This window comes from Pezoporus wallicus, unplaced genomic scaffold, assembly GCF_028554395.1.
Source record: "Pezoporus wallicus isolate ANWC-B61680 ecotype Strahan unplaced genomic scaffold, APGP_CSIRO_Pwel_v1 contig_11395, whole genome shotgun sequence".
Taxonomy (NCBI): Eukaryota; Metazoa; Chordata; class Aves; order Psittaciformes; family Psittacidae; genus Pezoporus; species Pezoporus wallicus.
This window is the reverse complement of record NW_026636241.1, coordinates 190351-215681: the sequence shown is the minus strand read 5'-3', so window position 1 is coordinate 215681 and position 25331 is coordinate 190351. Positions and strand designations below refer to the sequence as shown.

The 25331-nt window shown below is 47.0% G+C and overlaps 2 protein-coding genes across 2 annotated transcripts; one reads left to right on the top strand and one right to left on the bottom strand.

The window, feature by feature from the left end:
• Positions 1–2424: 2424 nt before the first annotated feature.
• LOC130593807 (biotin-dependent 3-methylcrotonyl-coenzyme A carboxylase beta1 subunit-like) lies at positions 2425–15511 on the top strand. Its single transcript, XM_057399230.1, is given in 16 exon segments — positions 2425–2429; positions 3358–3534; positions 5815–6011; positions 7093–7271; positions 8165–8227; positions 8229–8246; positions 8906–9056; positions 9059–9083; positions 9503–9664; positions 9666–9687; positions 10532–10623; positions 11772–11928; positions 12530–12652; positions 13232–13380; positions 13826–13907; positions 15299–15511. Coding segments are annotated over 16 exon segments (1686 nt in total). The 3' UTR covers positions 15383–15511.
• Positions 15512–15868: 357 nt separating this feature from the next.
• RPE65 (retinoid isomerohydrolase RPE65) lies at positions 15869–23023 on the bottom strand. Its single transcript, XM_057399176.1, has 14 exons — positions 22987–23023; positions 22064–22146; positions 21539–21689; positions 20864–20971; positions 20631–20772; positions 19834–19981; positions 19225–19306; positions 18999–19131; positions 18739–18878; positions 18010–18139; positions 17410–17524; positions 17220–17314; positions 17004–17115; positions 15869–16188 (listed from the first exon to the last, which is right to left on the bottom strand). Exons 1-14 carry the CDS (start codon positions 22995–22997, stop codon positions 16037–16039), a joined length of 1602 nt encoding a protein of 533 aa, XP_057255159.1. The 5' UTR covers positions 22998–23023; the 3' UTR covers positions 15869–16036.
• Between the last annotated feature and the right edge of the window lie 2308 nt (positions 23024–25331).

Below are 25331 nucleotides of genomic sequence, written 5' to 3'. Positions count from 1 at the left end.
AATCATCTTCTTAGCAGCAATTGAAGACACTGTGCTCAGCGTACCTGCCAGAGACCTGCTGCTGCTTTGGTAGGAACACAAATAACATCAAGTGGGCAAAGGAAACGACTTGTTTTGTCCAATTTGGTTTGAATGGATCTGGTCTGGTTTAGGATGATGCAAGCCCTGAAAAGTGCTGTGAGCCTCTTGGCACTTCTAAGCCAACAACCAACACCTGCTTCAATTTGGACAAATTTCCAGGCCACAATGGTCAGGGCACCACTGAAAGCTCCTGGGTATTAAAGACCAGAATTGAAAGAAGAAACAGAAGCTACCTGAAGGGGAGGGCGCTGTGGGAACCCGCCTGCCTTTGGTCTGACAATGCAGAGAGTGTGTTCTGGTTTCCCCCAGCATCCGGTGCACTCCAGCAAGTTGCTAAATAAAGTTGAGCCAAAACTTCACTGAGGGCTTTGGTGTTGCTTTAAATGGCACATCTCATCCCTGCTGGCGGGACTGCAGCTCACGGTAAAGTCAGCAACCACATTAACAGCTCTCCTAAAGGCTGCTCTCTATATTCTAAATCCTCAGCTCGAAAGCTGCTAAAATAAGCACTTAAAATAACAACTTCAAACACTCACACGAGGCTGCATCCATTCAGAAGAGCTATTTTTTTCCCCACCTCACTCGATTTCCCCTCAGTGCTCATTACACAAAGGATGCTCCGTGCCATGACCAGAGAGAAAGGCTGGATTTCCGCTCCGGACTGGCATAAGTCAATTAGAACCTCCTGGCTCCTAATTACAGGATTTGTTATTTATACCAGGCTGCCTCCCAGTACAAACCCCCAGTGACTGAGGCCTTCTCTTCGTGATGAACATTCCCTTGGATACATGTGGAGGCTGCAATGCACTGAAGAGTGTTTCTTATCCCTCTATTCTCAGCAAGCAGCATTCAGATTCCATGAGAGTGCTTAATCCCCTTTTAAGCCTGAGTGAAAGCAACCTGGATCACAGGCAGCATCTTGCGATTGTGAACACAGATTCTATCTGCTGGAAAAGCTGTAAAATAACACAGATTCATAGGATTGCTTAGAAAAGCCTGTCAAGTCCAAGTATTAACCCAGCACTGCCAAGCCCACCACAATATAAGCCAATACATAGCCTGCAAATGACGATGACATAAAGGAAACTGCTATGCAACACCAGCAGCTCAGAGATGATGTATCTAACTAACAGTTCATTATAGAAAATGAAATAAGAGCATGAGAATTAGAACTGAACAGTAGCCCCCCTAATACATCCAAAGAACAAACATACTAAGTCTTGTGAATCCAGGGAAATGATATATGGGTCCATTTAAAACAAACCCACCAGCAAAGAGAAACAACAGGAAGCCCAAATCTCACTTTAAATACATACTCAAGCCTCCTTCAGCAAGCTGAGCACCTGGCCCTTTCATCACCATCAACACCTCTTTGAAGTTCAGACCTCCTCAGATGTATTCTCCTGCTTTGCATGGATTCTCCTTGCCCGTTATCACCTGCAGGCAGAGAGCACAACAATTCACACACATTACCACAGCTCTGTGTAAAGCTGCAGTGTTTCCTGTCGCTCACCCTCAGCTCTTTAGGAGCTTCTCAGACTGCTGGGAGGAGAATGTTCTGGTTACACCATGGAAGCCACAGCTTCTCTGGGCACCCTGTGCCAGCGCCTCAGCACCCTCACAGGGAAGAGCTTCTGCCTAAGAGCTCAGCTCGGTCTCCCCTCGGGCAGCTTAAAGCCATTCCCCTTGGCCTGTCCCTACATCCCTTGTCCCAAGCCCCTCTCCAGCTTTCCTGCAGCCCCTTCAGGCACTGGAGCTGCTCTCAGGTCTCCCCTTCAGGAGCCTTCTCTTCTCCAGGCTGCCCCAGCCCAGCTCTCTCAGCCTGGCTCCAGAGCAGAGCTGCTCCAGCGCTCGCAGCATCTCCATGGCCTCCTCTGGCCTCACTCCAACAGCTCCACGTCCCTCTGGAATTGGGGTACCTGTGGACACCCCGCACCCCAGATAGAGCAGGACACTCCTTGGATGTTTTGCCTTTGAGGTACCTGTGGTGCTCCTCAGCGCTGCATTTGCCCTGAGAGAGCCCTGCCTGCTCCTCCCTGAGCTCTCGGGGCTCAGCACAGCTTCGTCTCCCCACCGCAGGGCTCAGGACAGGAGCTGATCTTTGGTAACATACACAGCTTCTTACCTACAGACTCTGTCTGCTGCCTGTGCTGGATCCTTACATCCCAACCGTGTTAGTCATTGCTTAGTTATCGCTGGGAAGCCTTCTTCATAGGAACAGATAAAGAGCCCTCTGGCAGGAATGCGTTTTAATGAATCCCCTGAAAGGCAGCACACGGTAATTTCTAGAAGGCAATGCCATGACTAACAGTAGCTGACTGACTGAAGCAGCCCAGGGACAGGATGAGGTAGGGAAGGAAAAGGAAAATCGGGTTAACGTTAAAATTTTAATGATGACTTCAATGGGAAAGTGTTCAGGCATTTTGACCGAGCAGTCGTGGCTCTGAATGGCTTAAAGCTATTCTGGAGAGGAATGGTACCACTCCAAATGTTGTCTGCGAGGGCCCAGCAGTGCTCTCTGCAGGGCACAGAGTCACAGAATCAACCAGGTTGGAAAAGCCCTTTAAGCTCACCCAGTCCAACCATTGCCCAGCACTGCCAAGGCCACCACTGCCCCGTGGCACTGAGACCTTGTCTTCATGGTGATGGTGTGTGAACACCTGCAGGGACTGAAGCACGGAATCAGGCTCTACAACCCAAGGACAGCTGTGAAGCAGGGATGTTCACTTCACTTATTAGAAGGATGAAAGGAAACAATTCAGTCTTGTTAGTAAGACTACTAAATTCTGTTATCACACCGCAGACTCACAACACAAACGTTGCTCTCTATCTGAGACCCAAGTTAAGCTAAAAGTATCTTAACCCTATGTTTTCCAGGCACTTGCTTCCCCTATATCAGGACGGTGCCTGCAGCCCTGCCCTGGGCAGCCTGTTCCAATGCCTGAGCACCCTCTGGGGCAGGAATTGCTCCCCAGCTCCATCTAAACCTGCCCTGGGGCAGCTTGAGGCCGTTTCCTCTTGCCCCATCCCTTGTTCCTTGAGCAGAGACGTGCAACCACCTGCACGGAAAGAGGGTGTTGAAAACAAGACGCTTTCTGGCCAGGGTGTATTTAACAGCGGGTGAAGCCCCAGCACGTTGTTTCTGAAGCTACAGCAGGTACTGTAACGTTATCTATTCTCCAACAACATATAGGTCACGGAGGAAGCCCCTGCGCTTCGCGCGCACTGAATGGCACTGATTTCCTGGAGCAGCAATTCCCTTTGCTCCCCGCCTAGCTCTTTAGCGTTTGCCCTCCCGTGGCACCGTTACCCCCGGCCTCCCCTGAGGCTCCAGCGCTGCCTGAAGCGCAGAAGATCCGTGCCCGGGACAGACCCGGAGCCAGGACCCCGGGGCCGAGCGGACCGAGCCCGGCGCACCCGGAGCGGCAGGACCCGGCGGCGGCGGCGGCCCAAGTAAGGCTCGGAGGGGCTCGGCGGAGAGGGGATGCCGAGGGCAGGCAGCGGAGCCCCTGGGCACGGGCGCTGAGCGGGGCCAGCCCCACAGGCCCGGTCCCGGGTGCCCCCACAGTACCCGGTCTGAGGCGCGGGGTCCATCGAGGGGTACGGGGTTAACGCATTGGAATGAAAGCTGTTTCCTTGTCGCTGTCAGCCCGCAGTGATGTGGAACGCGCTGTGCCGCGGGACGGCCCCCAGAGCCGTATCCCTGCTGCTCCCGAGGTTAAGCACCTTAAACGGCGCGTTTGGAAGGGAGCACAGGGATCTGTGTAAGCAGCCAGCGCGCAGGGTGCAGGGTGAGGGCTGGGGAAGGACAGCCGGCATGCTGCCCTGCCGCTTAGTGAGCGGGAGAGCGAAATACAGATAGTGTGCACCAGCTTACCCTGTTCCGGACGGACTCATCCCGTCTGTGCACCGGCAAGCGTTTGAAGACAACCTGAGGAACAGCGAGGCTGTTGTTAAAAGGTAATAAGCTGGGTTTGGGGTGGTTTAAAACTGCTGCTGCTTGTGAGGTGATGTGAGAGTTACTTATGGGCACTTCTAGGAACTGCTTAACATAGGAAGAAGCACAGACCATGGAATGGTTTGCGCTGAAAGGCACCTTAAAGCTCATCCAGTTCCACCCCCCTGCCACGGGCAGGGACAGCTTCCACAAGGGCAGCTTGCTCCAAGCCCCGTCCAACCCTGCCACGGATGGGGCTTCCATCCCTGAAATCCCAATTGAGAAGCCCAGAGGTTAAAAAGCCCTAATAATAATAAATTTGGGGACGGGATATTTTCCATTTTGGAGCTTAACCCAGCTCCCCCGCTGCTCTTTTTTTTCAGGCTGTTTCTCTGCAAAGTGAATTTACCACGATCAGGACTTAAAAACTTCAACCCCCCTAAAAGAGGAGCCTAAATGTGCCCGAATCTACGCGTGGGCTGCATTAAAGCATCCTAGACCTAGAAAATTGTTTCTAGACCTTCGGAAGAACCCTTTTGTGTTTGACTGTGAACGCAAAGGCACAAAGGGTGACTCGGAGCTTCCAGCTCCCGCCCCAGCAGCGGTGGCAGTTGCCGCAGTCGGTCGTGATTCGCCGATGAAAGCAGGAGAGCGCATTTTGTGTGCTGCTCCTTGAAGGTAAAGACGCAGCCGCCTTTGCTCGGAGGGGTTCAGAGGAGCTGGAAGCGGAGCTGGCAGAGCGCACTGTGCCCTCCTGCGGTGGCTGTTAGAGCAGCGGTGAGGATCCTTAGCTTGTGGCTCGGAGGTTTTCCAATCTCTCCTGTCCGCAGGAAGCCCCAGTAAGATAACGGAGTCCCGCACAGAGCGCTGTGTAAGGAGTTAGGTCAGCAGTGGGTTTGGTTCGAGATGATTCATCTTGGTGGAAAATGCTCTATTTGAAATAAATGAAGAACCTGGTTTATTGAAGATCAAACCTATTCAAGATACCGCATTTCTCTGCAGTTTATTCAGTTCTTCATCTGAACTTGGTGCTGCCCTGGCAATGAGGGGTAATTACTTCCCCTCCTCATGGCTGCAGTGGCACTGCAGTGTTCACTACATTGAAAGTGCAGTTTCCATGCTGTTGAGTGTGCATTTCTTCTAGATTTAGTGATTTCTTCCACTTATTCTTCTGGATTTAGTGATTTATTCTACTTACCAGTTACTGATTTTTGTTGAGGGGAACTGAAGGAGGCAGCCCCTGAGCGGATTCATCCCTAGAGTAGTTGCAACATGGTAAATCTCCATGCTGAATTAGGCTATCCAATTGTAAGAGCCTAATGGATAGCTGCAAGTGTAGATAGAGGCTGACATTGTTGTAGTACCTCTCAAAGTTAGCTTTGGTCACTGATGATCAGCCTCTGTCAGTACTCTGCTTGCGGGCTTGCTGGCAGAGACTATGATCATACACTGTGAAATACTCTGTTGGGTGTATATGGGCAACACCCAGTGCAGAACAGGGATTTAATAACAGCTGCTAGCTAGGAACATAAACTGCAGATAGAATATTTGCATTATTTCACTCTGGTTTTTTCTTTGTTAGGTTTTGAATAACAAAACTTAAATGCTTGCTTTAAATTACATGGCTTTGCTTTTTGTTAGACTTTGTAAGGAGCAATAATCCAAAGATGTGACTTCCTCTCCATCCTCACACCGTTATATGAAGACTGCAATACGTTTAAGTGCAGTTCAATGTGCTGAAGTGTCACTTGCGAGTAACGGTGGTTTTGATCAATGGAAGCTGTTTTTCAACCCAGATACTTGGAGTTGCTGGAGCTGGTCAGGAAAGGAGGGGGAGACAAGGCCGTTGGGCATCACACCCAGAGGAACAAGAAGCTGTTTGTCCGGGAGCGCCTGGGGCTGCTGCTTGACCACGAGTCTTTCCTTGAGCTGCCTCCACTGGCAGGGCTCAACATGCCCTATGGGGATGTCCCTGCGGCTGGGGGCCTTACCGGTAACGGCAGTGACTGTCGTCTAGATGGGAAATCACCTTTAAACATGATCCATGTTACAGCTAAAGATGGATTTGGGTTCAGGGGGTTGTTTTGAGCAGCCCTGTGAGGATGCAGCCCAGAAGGAAAAAGGGGTTTGAACCAACATGATCCTTAATGCAATTTGAGAGGTGCTGTTTGGGTGCAGCAATGAGTAGGTGATGGCAGGCAGGGTACATCAGTTGTGTTTGTATGTGCTGTAACCATACATAACCAACCCAGAGTAACCAGCCTTGCTCATGGAAGGTAAAGTGTTTGATCTTGCTGGGAAAGGAAGAAGGATGCACACAGTAAGTTTTATGGAATATATTAGTACCTAAAGAATATGCTTTCCTAGGAAAATGAACATCAGCTCTAGCAAGTTGCAGATCCCAACATGGAAAAGTTCAGCTGTATTATTCTTCTGTGATTTTTGCTGGGAAATCTGGGAGAAGCCTTTAAAGAAAAAAGGTTGGTCCTTTCTTCTAGATTCAGTGACTTATTGTACTTCCCAGTTACTGACTTTTGCCTCAAAAAATCTAGGACGATGTGTCAGGTAAGCTGCTGTCTGTTAGAGGAAAGGGAACCAAGTCACTGGGAGACACAGTTTATTTTGTGTCATTTTTCATATCATAGACAAGTCTTTTCATTGCATTTTGAAGAGTGGGTCCAGTTCAAAAAGTAACTAGAAGGGCAGAGTAGGAAATCCTGTCTTTTGTCACAGATTGCTATGGTTTCTAGCTTTATATGGGTAATTTGAGTTGCCTTCCCTGTTATCTCAAGGGATGGAAGTCAACCTTTTCTTCTCATATATTGTCACCAGGAGTAAGTTGACTTTAGCACCTGTTTTCTGTCATTTAAATCCCTTTTTTTAAATGCTTCTGCCTTTAGCTTGCTGTTCCAGAGGATCTACAGATTTCTGCCCTCTGCAGTATTTGCAACTTGATTTGCAGCTCCTTGATACAGTATTACCAAGAGAACATCCTAGCTGTAACTTGCCCCCTTGTTTCATCTGGAGTATTTTGGAGAGTCCTGCTAAGTGTCTGTCTGTGAATCCACTTACAGGAGTTGGCAAAATCTGTGGGGTCTGGTGTGTCTTCATGGCAAACGATGCAACTGTGAAAGGAGGAACCATTTATCCCATTGGGGTGAAGAAACAGTTAAGAGCTCAAGAAATAGCCATGCAGAACAGGTGGGTATCCGTGTCCCTGGTTGACAGTGGGGGAGCATTCCTGCCACTGCAGGTAACACTGGGACCACTTCATGAGAGAAAACACCAATGTTTATCTAAATCAAAGTCATTTTTAGCAACAAACTCTCATTTCCATCGTGTTTTCTTGCCCTGCTGACTTTCTGTTACACCTCCGTGGAGTTTCACCCACAAATCAAACTCCAGGACACTACTGGAAGGTTTGTAACGGTGGTGATCCCTTTGGCTGATCTGCACCCAGCTTCCAATCAAAGTTTAGGAACTTGAATGTCCACACTGAGCGTGGGTACTCCTCAGGGTGCTGGAATGCTTTTGTGTCCTTAGTAAACTACGACATGGCCTGAGGCTGCTACTTTCAACCTCAGTCTATAAAGCTGCTCTGTATTTTATTGCACTGTTTGTGATAATAATGCAGTGACCTCCATGGCCCTTAAAAATGCAGGGGTTTAAATTCTTACTGTAAAAGCAGAATTGGTCCAGGTTCCTTCCACTGTACAGAGGTCACATTATCACAAAGACTACTTTTCCCCTCTTCACACTGAAAGCGAACACAGAAAAAGCGCTGACCCGACTTAAGGAATTGTATCCCAAACTAAGTAAAAAGGGAGACTGCTGAAGTCATGTCACAGATAGAGAAAGGATGAACGTTAGCTTCCCCTTCCCCACGTTTGCAGTCTCAGTTTGCGTAGAATGAATGGGTTTCAACAAAAATGACAAAACTTACCTCTGCGTTCAAACCACACGGGTACTTTTGTGTCTGAGGGGAATAAATACTGTAGGTGATGCTGGATATGGATGCTTCAGGTGGGATTGTTGGTGCTGACCTTCCCAGAGTCAGTTGCAAGGCGTTTGTGAAGGAATGCGGAGGAAGTGCTGGCTTTTGAAGCAGATCATGGAACTCACTTTGGTTTTTGTGTGCAATGACAGGCAGAGCTGTTTCCTGACAAGTCACACGGTGGCAGAGTTTTCTACAATGAAGCGATGATGTCCTGCCATGCGAATCCCTCAGGTACGGTGTCACCTGGAGTGCAAGGACATGTAGGACACGTAGATGTACCAACAGAGCCCTGAAACGGTTTTGTTCTAGTACAGATTCTAGGAACAACTCTCAAACACACAAAAAATTCCTGAAGCTCACCCTTCCTGCCTGCGGGAGCTTCAAATGAACCGCGGGGAAGGGAGATTCAAACTCACATAAGTGAATACTTCATCCTTAAGGATGCATTTCCAGAGAAGCTGTGGCTGCCCCATCCCTGGCAGTGCTCAAAGCCAGGTTGGACACAGGGGCTTGGAGCAAGCTGCTCTAGTGGAAGGGTCCCTGCCCGTGGCAGGGGTTGAAGCTGAACCAGCTTTAAGGTCCCTTCCAACACAAACCAGTCTGGGATTCTATGATTATATGCTGATCTTCTAAGTATTTACTGATATATTTTATATTAGTATATTATCAGTCACTGATTTACTGTGATGGAAAAGCATCAAATCACCGGGTTATTTCAGAGTAAGCATTGAACTCTCTCGGAACCAGCACTGCTGTTCATGCTGGTATTTATATCTCTAGTTCATTGCTCCCCAAGCTGTGATTTAGCCTCTGAAATCAGCGTTAATGGTTTTGCCTTTCCCTTCTCCCCTTCCCAGCATCTTGAATTGTTTGGTTTCTGTGTCCTTCAGGCGGCAGTAGTGTGTGGCCCCTGTGTGGCTGGAGGTGCCTACATCCCAACCACGGCAGAAGAAGCTGTGATTATAGATAAAGTTGGTACATTATTCCTTGCTGGCCCACCTCTGGTAAAAGCTGCTACAGGAGAATATGTCTCCCCCGAGGACCTGGAGGAGCCAGACTTCCCTCTCAGTATGTGAAATAATTCTCAGGAGTAGCAGAGAATTCAGCATACTTAGCTTTAAAAACCTGCTATTTTTATCCTAAATTGATGCAACATCACAGACCGGTTTGGGTTGGAAGAGACTTTAAAGCTCCTCCAGCTCCAACCCCTGCCATGGGCAGGGACACCTCACACTAAACCAGGTCACCCAAGGCTCTGTCCAACCTGGCCTTGAACACTGCCAGGGATGGAGCATTCACAGCTTCCCTGGGCAACCCATTCCAGTGCCTCACCACCCTCACAGGAAAGAACTTCTTCCTTAGATCCAATCTAAACTTCCCCTGTTTCAGTTTGAACCCGTTACCCCTTGTCCTGCCACTACAGTTTTCTACCAATCGGAATTCAGGTTTCATCAATTCAGTGTTAAGAATGGTGTTCTCTCTCCCAGTGTCAGTGGCTGCAGTGACCATTTTGCATCTTCAGAAAAGGAAGCCTATGAATGTATTCGAAACATCACCTCCACACTGAATTATGAACCCATGCCAGAGGAGGCCATAGAGCACCACAGCCCTTTGTATAGCTCTGAGGAGCTCCTGGGACTGGCACCACAGGTGTACTCTTCCTGTCAAGTTGGTAATGTGGACAGATGCTCTGTTCCTTCTTCCTTTCAGTCTGCTCAGGTTAAAGCCATTCCCCCTTGTCCTATCCTACAGGCCCTTGTCCAGAGCCCCTCTCCAGCTTTCTTGTAGCCCCTTTATATACTGTGTCAGTATGTCATGTACCATGTTGGCTGCCTTGAGCATGTGCACCCCTTTAGTGACCCCTTTAAGTGTCCTCCCCCTGCCTTTTCCCCCCACACCTCCCAGGGAATCAAGGCTTTGTCTTGTCACATACATGCTGCATGGAAATACTGACTGAAAACCCCACAAAGCTCAAATCAGACTTGTTTGAAGTTGGGACAGACGCTAACACAGAAGCGGAGACATGCTGAGCTGCCCATGTTGTTTTCATTGTGTTGCTCTAGAAGAGATTTAGTCTCCAAGGATGCGAATCCAGTATCTTTTCCAGAGGTAAATTCCTACATTTGAGGGGGTAGACTGTAGAAAGTGATGTAGCTTTGAAGGGAGCTTTTAAATTGTGTCTGGAAAAAGCCCGAGCAATCCACAGCTGAGTGGTCCTTATGCACACAAGCCGTAACTGCACACGCTGGGTTTTGTACAGCATTTATATGCACATGAACAACTGTGCTCTGTAAGACTGAAGTAATTTTGGAGCTGAACTTTGCTCAAAATACATGGTTGGTAACGAAATGCAAACAAAGATCTGGTGTTTTGTGCATACTGAGTATTCAGTGGAGTGGAAGATGTAAAAGGGCTTCAGTGCTCATTTAGGCTGAGTATTTGAATAAGAGTGTGTCTTTTAGCAGAACTGTCCTGTTTTCACTTGGATTTCTACAGTAAAGACTGTTTCTTTGCAGATCTTGAGCCGTCTGCTGGACGGAAGCAGATGCCAAGAATTCAAGGCTCATTATGGAATGACATTAGAAACAGGATTTGGCCATGTGGAAGGGTAAGGCTAGCAAAATGTATGGACACACTGCATATCATAGAACCACCGAATGGTTTGGGTTGAAGGGGCCTTAAAGCTCCTCCAGCTCCAACCCCTGCCACGGGCAGGGACCCCTTCCACTAGAGCAGCTTGCTCCAAGCCCCTGTGTCCAACCTGGCCTTGAGCACTGCCAGGGATGGGGCAGCCACAGCTTCTCTGGGTGCCTCAGCACCCTCCCAGGGAAGAGCTTCTGCCCAATATCTAATCTCAATCTCCTCTCTACTTGTCTAATAGCTTTCCCATCATCATCAGTTTTTACAGTGATCCAGTAACAGTGTTTATGAAGTTCTGAGTCAGTCAAAGATTGGTAACAAAATAAGCTGATTTCTGTCTCTGAGCTCTGAATTCACCACGTCCCAGGCCAATCGCAGCAGGGAGTGATGACAAATGAATGGTTTCCATAACCTGGTGATATGATTTATTTGTTCACAGGAACTACCAGCCAGACAGTTGCAACACTGAAGTCTCAGCAGATTCCTTAGGAAATCAGAAACAGCATCTTTCAAAAGTGTTCCTTTTCAAACTGAATTCAAAGCTCTCGTCCCTTCCCCCATGTGATGGAGATGGGATAAGATGCAACAAATCCTCGTGTAATTCAGATCAGACTGTGTTATTAACACATTCATGAAGCATATAACATTCTGGTCAAATCATATTAGGGAAAAAAAAAGGTAGTAAAATACAGTTTTTGAGCTTCTTTAGGTTGAAAGCATGAACTTTTCAAGTTGACTGTTTTGTTCTATGATGCAGGAATTAAAGTGAGCTCAGAGTCCAGGCACCTTGTACATTACCTTGTAGTAATGTCACCTTTCTCACTCTAACAAGGCCATCTATAGCTTTACCTGCTCTCTGGGTATTAGTCCATTCTAATACTTCCATGCTTTATGTATCAGGAATACTGTAAGGCTTCTGGTTAGGTGAGTGTGGGTCCTTGAATGAAATGACACATGTACCTGCATCCTTTTACATGCTGAACTTCTGTAAATGATAGATCTCTGTGTGTGTGTGTGTACAGATATTTACGTTTCCATCCTTCAGAATGTTACAAGCTACAGTGCCGTGATTTCTAGAGTTCAGAAGTGAAAATGTTCTTGAGTCTTGCTTTTTAGGCACTTGGTGGGGATAGTGGCTAACAACGGTGAGCTGTCTCATGATGCTTCTCTCAAGGGTAGCCACTTCGTGCAGCTGTGCAGCCAGTGGAGCATTCCCATCCTCTTCTTCCAGAACACAGCTCCACAGGCAGCAGAGCCAACAAGCATCTCACAGGTATGGGATGTTCACTGCAATGTGCTTTGAATATCTTTTAGAAGAGCGAGGCATTAAAGTACAGCATGATTTTGGCCTTGAACACTGCCAGGGATGGGGCAGCCACAGCTTCTCTGGGCACCCTGTGCCAGCGCCTCAGCACCCTCACAGGGAAGAGCTTCTGCCTAAGAGCTCATCTCAGTCTCCCCTCGGGCAGCTTAAAGCCATTCCCCTTGGCCTGTCCCTACATCCCTTGTCCCAAGCCCCTCTCCAGCTTTCCTGCAGCCCCTTCAGGCACTGGAGCTGCTCTCAGGTCTCCCCTTCAGGAGCCTTCTCTTCTCCAGGCTGCCCCAGCCCAGCTCTCTCAGCCTGGCTCCAGAGCAGAGCTGCTCCAGCCCTCGCAGCATCTCCATGGCCTCCTCTGCACTCGCTCCAACAGCTCCACGTCCCTCTGGTGCTGCTGCCCCAGAGCTGGATCAGGACTGCAGGGGGGGTCTCCCCAAAGCACAGCAGAGAGGCAGAATTGTAAAGAAATCAATGGTTTGGAAATACAGAGCTGGTGGGAGCAGAGGGAATCTGGAAGAAAAATTTAAAGGATCTAAAATCTTGGCTTCCCTTCCAGGCAGAGGCTCACACCAGCAGAGTGAAAGCCCAGGCCTCTATGATGGCTGCTGTTGCTTGTGCTGCTGTTCCCAAAATAACCATTGTAGTCGGTGGCTGTTTCGGGAGCAAGAGTTATGTTATGGTAGGAGTGGTATAAATCTGATGGGTTTGGCAAGAGGCTTTTCACCCTATACCATGATCTCACAGCACTTCATTTTTAAACCACAGTTGGCTGTTGTTACAGACATTTAACTCAGTCCATTATTTTAACTGCTTTTAGAGTAAAACATGCATCTCAAGCTCCTATTACTGAAAACTTGGTCTGCATCTAAAAGCATAGAGCCAGGTCTGAAAATCACACGACCTGAAAGCATCCCTTCTTGAGGCCAATCCTGCCTTTTCCTCAGCACATGTTTCCATGGATCAAGGAACACATCTTGTGGGTGTGCTGTTCACCCTGCTCCTCAGTACAATAGGGTTCTTTGCTCTGAATTAAACATTTAAGTGCTTGGGGAAAAAGGAAAAGATAAAATAGCAATACTGGGGGCAGTGGGGATGGTGATGGTGCTACAGGGTGTCTGTACTGATAGAGGAGCTGTATCATTAATCTGTTACAAATTAAACTGTACTATAAGGTCAAGACAGAATGGTTCAACCATCCCACACCCATCTTCTTGGGATTCATTTCAAGGACTTTCTTCTCTGCTCTTTCTTTTTTTAGTGTGGGAGATCGTTCAGCCCAAACTTCTTGTTCTTGTGGCCTAATGCAAGGGTTGCTCTTGGGGATTCAAGACAACTCTCCACAGTCCCACAGGCTGGGGACAGTGAGCACAGAGGAGAGGAAGCAGAGCTGAAACAGCTGAAAGAAAAGTAAGGACATGAAATAGAAACCCCTGCAGGGCTTAGTTAGTTAAATTGCCCGCTTGCTCATCTTACAGCTCAACACACCCCAGACAAATAAAGCAAACCTCACCCTACTGAATATTTTACTTTTCCATGTAATTCTATGACTCCTCTTAAGATCTTCTCAAAGAAATGCAAATGCTTGCCTAAAAACTCCCATACAACCCCAAATGAAGATAGTCTGCTGTGTATTGAACAGTGGTGATCATCTGTATGTGGAGGCTGGCCTGTACTGCAGAATGATCAGATCTGGCATATGTTATTTAGTGGATTCTAATGAATTTTAACCATAGGTCTGCATATTCACTTGAGATTTAAACATATGCCTTTTCCATCTATAATTTTGTTTCACTGGCACAACAGTTTTTAATACATTGTTGTGCTTTTGAGCTTAATACTGTGTCCTCTCCAGGCTAGAGGAAGAAAGCAGTGCATTTTACTCCTCTGCCAGACTCTGGGATGATGGCATAATTCTACCTCAAAACACTAGAAAAGTGGGTTTTCTCATCTTAGAATGTTTTATTCTCAGATCTCCAAAGGATCTTGAGGCAAATGCTTGTGACTCGCTCAATGTCAGTGGTATGCAGAGTTCCACAACCAGCTCTCCCATTTCTCACTCCATTTTCTGTGGAATTTTAGCTTTAGCATCTTTTCTCTTCCCCAGTAATCTATCTTAAACCTTTCCTCACTGAACCTCTCAGTTAACTTTACAGAACCAAATGGTATCCAAATCCTTTCTTTTCAATCTTGCATCATTGCTGTATCCTCACTCTTTGAGGTTCAGCTCTTTTGACATAAGATACTTTTTTTTGCTGCTTCCTCTTCCTGCTTCTAATTTGCTGCCACATTTGGGATGCCCCCCTGCCTTTTATATTGATTCTTTTAAGTTGACAAACTTCCATCCCATTGGACTGTTCCTGAAAGCCACCACCTTTGGTCTTTGCTTTTTCCTTGTTAGATTCTTTATTAATTGTTCTCTATGCTTCTGCAGCTTGTTTAAAGATCACAAATGGAGCTATCAACTAATCCTCCTAATTGTGATGCATAGTTATGGTAGCATATAGATGTGTTTTCTGTGGAGTTTATGGGGACTTTGATGAAGGGAGAGCACCAAGTAGTATTTTCTAATAGTAGAGCCTCTCTAGGAGCTACACATGGAAAGAACATTGTGATAGTTGAAATGAATCATTGTCATGCTCCTGTTAATTTTCACCAGCACACAACTCCTGTTTGCATGTGGAGCTGTTCTTACACTATTGTTTTGCTCCTTTATCCCATAGTTTGTGCTAATAGGTGGAATTCCTGCTTAGCTTTCTCTGAACTGACACCATGTGCCCATTGAGATCCAAACTGTGTTGTTTTGTACATAGGCTTTTCAGAGACAGTGTGTGCTGCAGCAGCAGTGAAATAGGCAGAATGATCTTGTGTTTAAAGGCCAAAAGCAGTTCAGTCCCCGTTGTCATAACACATGAAAGATGACTTCCTAAAAAAAGATGGATATGGAAGAGCAGAATGTTCTAGTTTCCAATACGTGACTGGGAGGCTAGGAGCAGAGTTCTGTAATACCAGAAATGGATTATCACAGGACTTACTTTCATTGGAGTTTTACAGCAATTCACCACAATGACTTTAAAAGGGTTGGGCTGTGTCTGCATGCAATGCATGAAGTTTGGGATCCAGAGGACATTTCTTCCTTTACATTTCCCTTGCCCCAGAGGTACTTCACACTGACAGCTATTGCCCCCGACACTACGGCCAACTGCTCATTCACTGTTTTGCAGAAAATAAGAACAAATGCTTTACTGAACGAGTGCAGAAGGAGGAGGATTTACTCATTTCTTGGTTCAGAGCCTCATTGCTCCTATTACTTTCTGGTTTTAATCAGGTGATTGCACAGTGTTTGAAGATCATGGAACAGCAGAAGTACCAGGTTGTGTCTCGGTGTCAGCATCCTGTCATCAGGGTGTAACTACAGCCACAGTAAAATCAGCCTTTTGAAGTTGCACCATGCACTAGAAATCTTTAATAAGTGATTTTCTAATTCTTTGATACCATTAATAAAAACATTAAACCACGGCAGCCAAACAAGAATCCTGGATTTTAACTCCATCAGCAATAAATTTGTGTTTTGAACCACAGCCTCTTACTACATCAGCTGAAAATTTATGCTGTGAAAGGAAGGATTCAGCTGAGGGGCTGTAACACTCTGAGGAAGCAAATTCACCCCAAGTGATATGAGTGTTTTCACAGCCGTGTTTCAGCCTCAAACCCAGAACTCTAGAAACTGCACTTTGACAAAAGAAATGGCAAAGCAAACACATAGACCAGTGTGTGCACTAGTGAAGGACAAAATGCTGCTGCCACACACCCTCGGGCCTGCTGGCTCAAGTTTCCAAAGCAGCATGGAAAGGCTCCACTCAGATTGCTCTGAAGATACCACAGGAGTGGCCAGGAGGGGGTTTAAATCCATAAGGCTTCAGTATAGGCTAAAAATTACCTTTTCCTCAAAGCACAGAGCAGAGCCCAGAGACTTTTCTACCTAATGTTACCAGAGGACTTATAAACAGAGGGGGCACCTTTCCAGGGCTGGAAGAAGCCAGATGTGACGTGTTGCAGGCAGCAGTCAGGCTCTCTTGAACATTCCATGGAAGGTCACGGGAATGTTCACCTCCACCTCAGCCCTGGCCACCTCGCTCATGTCCTTGGCGCTCAGGATCAGGAGGTAGGCAGGCTTGGGTCCCACGCCTGGGCTGATCACAATGCTCAGCACCACCCCTAGATAAGAAAAACAGGATGCTGTCCTGCTTGGTGCATCTCCTCACTGTGAGGGTGCTGAGGCGCTGGCACAGGGTGCCCAGAGAAGCTGTGGCTGCCCCATCCCTGGCAGTGTTCAAGGCCAGGTTGGACACAGGGGCTTGGAGCAAGCTGCTCTAGGGGAAGGTGTCCCTGCCCATGGAACTGGAGGAGCTTTAAGGTCCCTTCCATCACAAACCAGGCTGGGATTAGGATTTTTCCCATTATGAATTCAGTTATAAATTACTTCATAATTCTGTTGAATCTTAACATGACAAGATGCCCATTTTGGCTCCTGGTGTCCCTGTGTGGAATGGATGGGACAGCTTAGCCCTGAGGCTGGTTATTTTTGTGCTCTCTGAATCAGCCATTCAGAACACAGGAACAACCCTACCCTATCATCTGTGAAAGCATCAAATTGCAGAAGATGAGAGAAATGCAAGCATGGAGCTTGAGGTTACCTCAGCTGTCAGGGAGTGCTTCTGCAGAGGATTAAGTCCAAGGAAGTAAGAGAGACTTAAAAGTGTTCCCAAAATGCACATTGTCTGCTTCAGTTAAAGAAAACTGTTAAGAACAAGCTTAACAACTTTTGATTTTAGTGGGACTTAATGCCCTGCACAGGCACTTTGTTGAACTGGGAACAGATAATACAAAATCTGGTTCTTAATCAACCAGTGAGAGTTTGCTTTTAAATTCAGTGGAGCCAAGACTAATCCCATAATCCTGTTTGGAGATGAGGAACTGAGGGAATAACTGGATTTCCAAACCAGTGTCCCTGACCAAAACATCAGTCTTACCGTCATCTTCCTCCAGTGCATCCGGATGGGAAACAAAGATGGGCTCTGATGGGTATGAATCTGGCTCCTGCCACACCCAGGTCTCCTTGGTTTTAACGTTCAGCTTGCAAAGCTAAAGGAGGGAAAACCAAAGTCCACATCTCAGAAATACACTTTCTTGTCCTTAAACTGAAAACTCATTGAAAGGATGTGCCTCACCCAGTCACTGATAGTTACCTTGTCTGGGACAAAGTGGTTCAGGCCCAGCCCATACGCATATGTGTAAGGTTTCCCACAGTACTTCTTGTAATTGATCTGTGGAAATTCAAAGGCTGCAATAAAAAAGAATATATATTTATGCATGGGGATCAGTGGGATGTGGGGTGCAAGGGGTACCGGTGTTGTCACTTCAGGGTCATTGTCATACCGTGGCGTGGCCCTGAGAAAATGACTTCTGGCTCCAGCCAGATGGTCTCATCGCTGCGCAAGGTGGCTGTAGCTGTGGTGTAGGGCAGGGTGACCAGGTTCTTACCCATGCTGGCCTGGGAGAAAGGAAAACACCCAAGAGAAATAATGGAGAAATCAATTTCTTACTCCATTTGCATAGAAGAGCTGCAAACTGTGCTGAAGGGCAAAGGCAGCAGCGTGCAGCAGAGCCTTATCAAGCTGCAGAACGGCAATGTGCTTAGGAGTGTCTGCTTCTTCAGTTCCATAGGACCCTAGAGCGATTCAGGTTGGAAGGGACCTTGAAGCTCATCCAGTTCCAACCCCGTGCCCTGGGCAGGGACACCTTCCACTAGTTAATCCACCAGGATTAACTGCTGCTCCAGAGTCTCAGCTTCGAATAGTAACATATGGGAAATAGAATGATATTAAGCAGCTAAAGAAAACAGACAGGTTCTCTGAAGACCCACACTTTAAGCTCACCCCTCGCCATTAAAAGGTTCAATTTGGATTAATAGGGTCATGCATAGCATCAGCAATGCTCAGCCATCAGCCCTGCAGGGAACAGCGCAGACCCCGGTACCTTGTCGATGGTGAGAGGCAGGACGTATCTGCGCGCCTCGGGCTGTGGGGCTTTCTCGGCCTGGCGCTTCACTTCATCCCAGTTTGCTCGTAAATTGGCCAAGTAGAGGTAGTTGTAGACAAACTCAAACCTGCAGACAAACAGCATCACAGACAGATCAAAGATGGGATTTCGAAGTGTCAGGGTATCAAGTGCAGTTGTTTTCTTCCTATCCATTTGCCATCAGGTTTTTGGAACAGCCTTAGGGCTGTTTCCTGAATCCCCCCTCCATGTTCCCATCCCCAGTGCTGGATCCATGCTCTTCAGCAAGCTGAAGGTGCTTTTTCTTTTCAGCAGCCAAGAGAATTTGACCTTCTGTGAGCATGCAGTTTTCCATCAAAACCTTTCAGGCAAGATCCACACCTAGTGCCTGTGCCCAAACCTCCACAAGACTGTGAGATCAGGGCATTGCAGCTTATCCAGCTTTCCAGGACAGTGTCCTTGCGGATTTCTAAACCCACAGGGTGCTACAGCAGTAAACTTCGGATGAGCTTTCAGGTCCCTTCCAACCCCAACCATTCCAGGATTCTATGGTTCTACGTAGAGAGTCAATGCAAGTTCCAGAGGTGATTCCAAAGGAGATGTACCCGTGCAGGGACTGGTGTCAATGCTGGGGCTTTGCTGGCCGCCTCCCGCTCATGCAGGGGTGGGGGTGATGCCACAGGGACCCTCAGCACCACCAAGACTCACCCCTTCCAGGTACAGAGGTCCACGATCAGAAATCCATTATCTTCATAGGTGTTGATGTGATGGAAGAGGTTGAAGGCCGAGGTGCGGTATTTGATGTTCAGGAGCCTGCCTTTCTTTTTCTCTGCCACATGAAGCCAGACCTGAAGAACAAGCAGCAGCTTGGGTCTGCCTCAGAGCAAATTGGTGAAACCAACACAATGGACCTCCCAGTGCAGAGCTGGCTGCACAGGACAGCCAGTTAGGTACAACATGCTCCTTACCCCCATGGTCTCGTTGGACTCGAAGCAGTCCATGTAGTTGGTTCCCCAAAGGCTCCATGCGGAGAGGAACTTGAAGAGGTTGATTTTCACTGGTGTTTCAACAAACACTATGTAGTTTTCTGTCAGTCCAAAGCTGTTTGGAAATGCACAAGGAGCACATTAAGCTCACTGGAATTCGTTTGGACAAAACCACGTAGGAGTTTGTGCTGACCCCGGGACATGTTACCTGTGAACGTAGGAGGGCTTGAACCTGTCGCTGCAAGGGAACTGCACCACCACCTCTGACTTGTTTATTGGGTCTTCCTTGTCTGGAACAGGATAGACAAAGGGTTATGGGGGATTCACCTACTTTGTATTTGTAGTGTTTAACCAGCAAGGAAGTTCATGGGAGGGGCAGGTAGTGATAGGACAAGGAGGAATGGCTTTAACCTGCTAGAGGGGAGATTGAGATGAGCTCTTAGGCAGAAGCTCGTCCCTGTGAGGGTGCTGAGGTGCTGGCACAGGGTGCCCAGAGAAGCTGTGGCTGCCCCATCCCTGGCAGTGTTCAAGGCCAGGCTGAACACAGGGGCTTGGAGCAAGCTGCTCTACCCATAGCAGGGGTTGGAGATAGATGAGCTTTAAGCTCCCTTCCAATACAAACTATTCAAGGGTTCCATGATTCAGTGATTTAGAAACTGAGGTGTGTTAAAAATAACATTCCTGTTACTTCAAAAGGCAAATAAAAATCTAAACAAGATTAAAACAAGTAACTTGATGACAAAGCTAATTTGAAGGATAAAGAAGCGATAGCTAGGACAAGATTGCCTCCATTCACACAGAGGTGGGGTAGATGCACCTTCCTGAAGAGGAGGGATCCGTATGATGTTATAGGCGAGAGAAAAGTTTTTTCCAAAGCAATTCCCAATGTTGTAAACGGTGCCATCATTCTCGATGTGGGGATGAGCTGTTGCCCCGTTCACAGACACGTATTTACAGAGATCCACCTGAGGAACAAGATGGAACAGTCAGGAGCCTTCCTGGCAGGAGAGGGAAAGTCACCAGCTCCATGAGGTCAATGTGTCCTTGTTTCAGGTATGGGAAGTTCTTCTTTAAGCCCAGATCACCATTCATGTTGTGAAAAGAAAGGCACCAAAGCCAAACAATTCACACTGTTACAGGGAGAGGTTTGGGATGCTGAGGTCCAAAAAGAAAGGCTTCACAGGCTGGACATTGATAACACAGCAGAGAAAACCATCAAAGCATAGATTCTACCTTTGTTGGAGTTTTACAGGGCAAATGTAGCTTGGGTCTGGTGTAACTGAAGGCAGCAGTGAAGCTCTGGCAGGAGCCCTACCATCACAGTCACCTTTGGCCAGGCTACAACCTCACTCCAGTTTGCAAACCCCAACCCTAGCATGAGGCTATGGACCACAGAATCCCATCACCTCCTCATTACATATTACTCAGATCAGCAGCAGTGAGTTCATTTAAGAACTCCTTCCAACTCTGCTCTCATTAATCCTCAGAGCTGGCTTCATTTCTATGTCATGTCCCTGCCAAACCCTAACTCTTGCCGTGTTGTAAGAGGCTGTTATTAAACATTTTCATCTTAGTTTCACTCCTCTTATTCAGAAGCCCAGTCCAAAGACCCACCTGCTTAACTGTCTCTAACGTTTCTGGGTTAATTCTGGTTATGAAGTTGGTCTCAGTACAGGCATAGTAATCTTCACCGATGGGGTAGACATTAACCAGGGCATTATCAGTGACCTCCACACCTTTGAAATATGTGAAAAACCTGAGCACAGAAAACAGAGAGGCAGTCAGGGGTTTCTGGAAGTGGAAGCAGCATAGGACACTGCTGCAACATCTCCCTGACCCCGAGGTACCTGGAAAAGATGTTCTTGCATGGGTCTGGGTACGCGTAGGTGCCAAACTCAGTTATCACGATCCTTTTCTCAGTCATCGCTCTCACATAAGCATCAGTCCTGACAAACCTGGGAGGGTGAGGACAAGGCATGTTACAGGTACAGCTGGAACTGCAATGGGCTGTGCAATTGAAATATGAACATTGTGGCCATGAGCTTTGTGAGACCTCTGAAAGCCACTGCCTCACAGTGCATTTGCAGCATGTGGGGTCCAACAACCAGCCCCCTCATGGCACTGGGAAGGAATGGCTCCTGGAGAATTGAAGCTGATGGGAAACACAGTGTTTTGCCTAAATATTCTGTACCAAGCACCTCAAAGCTGGTAGTTCTGCAGCTTTAACCAAAACCAGCTGCTAGTTTCCAGACAGCAATTTCATTCTGTCACTGACTGCAGCTGCATCCAGCCCTCTCCTTCCAGATGTTTTGCAATCTGCTCAAAAAGCTGCATTTCTGCCAGCTGTGAGAAAGTTTTGGTTATTTTCAGCTGGTTTTCGTGACCTCACCATTAGAGCTCTTCCAATAAAAGCATGGATTTGACATAACCAGCACCTCCCAGGCCGCAGAGCTTGTGCCCAACGCCTACAGTCCAGCAAATGCTTTGTTATTGATTTATCTGGCCTGGGAACAGCCACATACCTCCGGTGATAGGTGACGTGCCCCTCCTTGAAGTCAAACTTATGGAGGAGCGCCTGGCCATCGAAGAGGTGATAGAAGGGCTCTGCGCCCACCTCAAACAAGCCAGGACCACATCTCAGGAGGCTTCCTCGCAGCCAGGTGGGCACCCTGCCTGTGAAAGATGCAGTGTTGGTACACGTACAACCCATGGCAGATTAGACCAAGATGTTTTCATTGTGTCAACTAAAAGAACAAACCTCATTTTAATATTTATTACACTTCCTTCTTCAACACACAGGAACTCTTCAAACTATCCTGTTTTCTTCACCTACACACCTATTGTAGACCAAGACATTCACTACTGAAATGTCTGAAGATCCCTCATCCAACTGTCCCTCCTCTACCCCAAAACACACTAGCCCTATTGGGTCCTTTATGTCCAAAAGGGTGCTCCAGCCCTTGTAAAGACCCCAAGCTCCGCTGGGCCATGAGCTCCCGAGCACAAAACCCGGGCAAGAGGAGACTAACCTGTCTCCTGTCACCAACCTGTGACATGGGCAGTCACTGGAGAGGACAGCTCCTCCGCCGTCTCAAAGAGCTTCTTGTAGCCTCCAGCGGGATGCTCAACTCTGAAAGGGCCAGGAGAGTTGGGGTTAGCCTGGCTTTGGGATAGCTTTGGAAACCCCCTCCAAGGAGGTGGGTTTTATTTCTGGATGGAGTGATCTGCAACGTGCAAATAATTTGAGAGATCAAAAGGGAGAAGCACCAGCCTTCAGGGGGTGAAAGGCTTGGGGACTATCACTCTGCAGCCCCTTGAGAACCATCCTGAGCACATGAAGGAGAAGGGCAGGCAAACATCTTCACCCAGGGGATAAATTCAGGGCATCAGAATATATTGGTCACCCTGGAGAAGAAAAGGCTCAAGGGAGACCTTAGAGCAGCTCCAGTGCTTAAAAGGGCTACAAGAAACCTGGAGAGGGGCTTTGGAAAAGGGATGCAGGGACAGGCCAAGGGGGAATGGCTTTAATCTGTTAGAGGGGAGACTGAGATAAGCTTTTAGGCAGAAGCAAAATCCAGCTTGAATGTTACAGCTCTTGGAAAAGCATTTGTTTTCCTCTTTTTGCCTTTATTTTTTAAGTAAATTGTAGTTGAGTAAGCAGCTGAGAATTATTCATTAGGTTCCAATTTTATCTGCTGCAAAACCCGTGGAGACACACCAGACATGGGCTGGTGTACTCCAAAATACAGACTGTTCTCCAAAATACAGACTGTTCTCCAGTACCTGCTGCTGAGCCTTTCTCCCCAGACAGCCTCATCATAGGGTGTCATAGCATAGACACCCACAAAGAACTCCCCTCCTCCTCTTCCCTGGGCTGTGCTGACCCCCAGCCACAAGGCAAGCCCAAGCCAATGAGCCATGGTGGCAATCAGTGACCTACTCCTAGAGAGAAGCCCACAGGAATACTCACTGGCTGTACATTTCCTTCTTGATGAAGGGCCTGAGCCTCCAGCAGCCAAGCTCACAATGAGAGCTGTGCGCTGGGTATTTATGGGACTCTGAGCCCTGCTGAGGGCACCCCTGTGCCCAGAACCACCCCTGCCAATGAGAAAGCCTGGGAACAGAGCCGGCTTTCACCACCAAAATCCTCCTGGGCTTTGAGGGGTTTTGTCTTGCCACTGGCACAAAAAAGGGCTTTGAATGTTTTACTGAGACTGAAATTCTTCCCAAGCAGAAGTGATTACAAAGAAAAAGGAACTCCATACAGAGAAGGGAGGAGTGTGCTGGAGTCATCATCCCCCTCAATGCTGCTCTTACTGCCACTGCACAGCATCGTTTCCCCTCTCCCTTACTTATTCTATTCAGTGCTTCAGTACAGTAGCATTATTAACAGCTGGAGTTGCTGTGTAAGGCAGATTTCTTAAGACTTGGGGCACATAAAGTGGTGTTTTTACACAGGGTGTTAACAGCCCTACACACTCAGAAGGTCATCAAACCCTATCACTGTTTGTTTTACACGCAGCGCAGCAGCCACTGTTGGAGATGACACAAATATCGCCTTAAGAAATCACCTCTAGTAAGAGCAGATATGTATGAAAGCAACAGTGCTCTAAAGAGTAATTTTAGAGATTAACAGGATTAGAATGATTACCGCTTTCCTGGGTAGCCCATCATGCAGGATGAAGACATGTCATAATAAAACATACCTTCAGTGCTCCTCCTGTACAGAAGCTGGGCTGCAGTAACCAAACCTGTGGTGAAAGGAGAAGACTGGACATTAAATAGCCACTGTGTTTAATCTGTTACAACAACCATCAGCTGAAAGGCTGGCTGCTTTCTGTGTTGTTTTTGTTTGCTTTTTACAAGATAAAAGTGTTTTCTTTCAGACTGAAGGTTCATTTAAGGCTTCTAACTGCAAAACAAAATCCCAACTTGAGCCTTCAGGAGCTCTTTGACTGAGGCCTCCCATTAACCCTTCAAAAGGCTTCCAGTAAAATATTACGCTCAAGATAAATAAATGATAGCTCAAAGAAAGGTTTAGATTAAATTTGTATCTGTCACTCATTTGGAAAGTTTTAATTATCCCACAGCCAGTCAATTTATCTATTTATTCACATTTTTGTTAGGTACTGCCAAAGCCTCAGAAGGGAACATTAAATAACATGGATCAAGGACTCTGAATAATGAGGGCAGCCCTTTGAAAACTAAATCCTAAGAAATGTGAGCTTCTCGCCTAATAAGTTGCTTAACTGGAACACATAAATAAAGTATTTACACAACACTTGACAGGTTGAGAATAACTAGAAGGAAGCTTAGGCAGGGTTTTTAAGACGAGCTGACTACATGAGTTAGAGAAGGAGCATCTGCCACCTACTACGTGAAGGTAAAGTTATCTACAGGACATTAAAGCATTGCTAATACAGGCTAAACCTGGGCTAATCTTGGTTTCTCACTTACAAAGCCTTCTTCCTCTTAAGGGAAGGAGCAAAATCATGTATTGCAAAGTAGGTATTGTGCTAGACACAGCCCACTTGGCAGAAATTTCTGCAGTAACCCTCTACCCCTGCAAAGCTACCTGAAGACTGGTTTGGTACATATATAATTGCAAATGTACAGTTAAGTATGAGAATGGAAAGTTGGTTTTGCCTCATTTTTCCAAGGAGAGGAAAACCCAAGAGAACTGAAGCATGGCTACAGACTGCAGCAGTTATGTGCCAAGATGTCCCATATAAAGTGACAATCCTCAGCCAAGACCCTCCATCACATCACCGCCCCATGAGATGCTAAAACCCCCAAACAAACCCAAGCCAGGTAAAGAAATGAGTAATTGAGATTTGCTTTAATTTTAATTCTCTCTACCAGTTCATGACTGGTAAAAAATTAAGTTACTGTAAGAGTCTGCATGTGCAGGCACAACTACAATTGAGTTTCTTGTCCTAGGAATGGGTAAGACAATGCATAAGGGACATGCCAACACTGCACAGCTCAGAACTGTACAGTATAACTAAACAGGTAACAGACAACCAAATGGCTCACACAAAGCATGCATGCCTCTAAAATACCTAATTCTATAAAGCACAGAACTACTTTATAAAAAGAAAAGCCAAATCCTAAAGTAAAACCAAAGCTGGCATTCAAACATACCTTCTTCTGCAGCCCAGTGCTTGCAGTGCATCCCTTCCATTTTTTCTGCAATTAGAGCCAAATTAAGCAGATAGTTTAGACTTACCTAGAAGCAATATTACAACTGAAATTAACACAGACACAAATTCCTCACAACAAACCCCAGTTCAGACACTGCTTCAGTGTATGGCA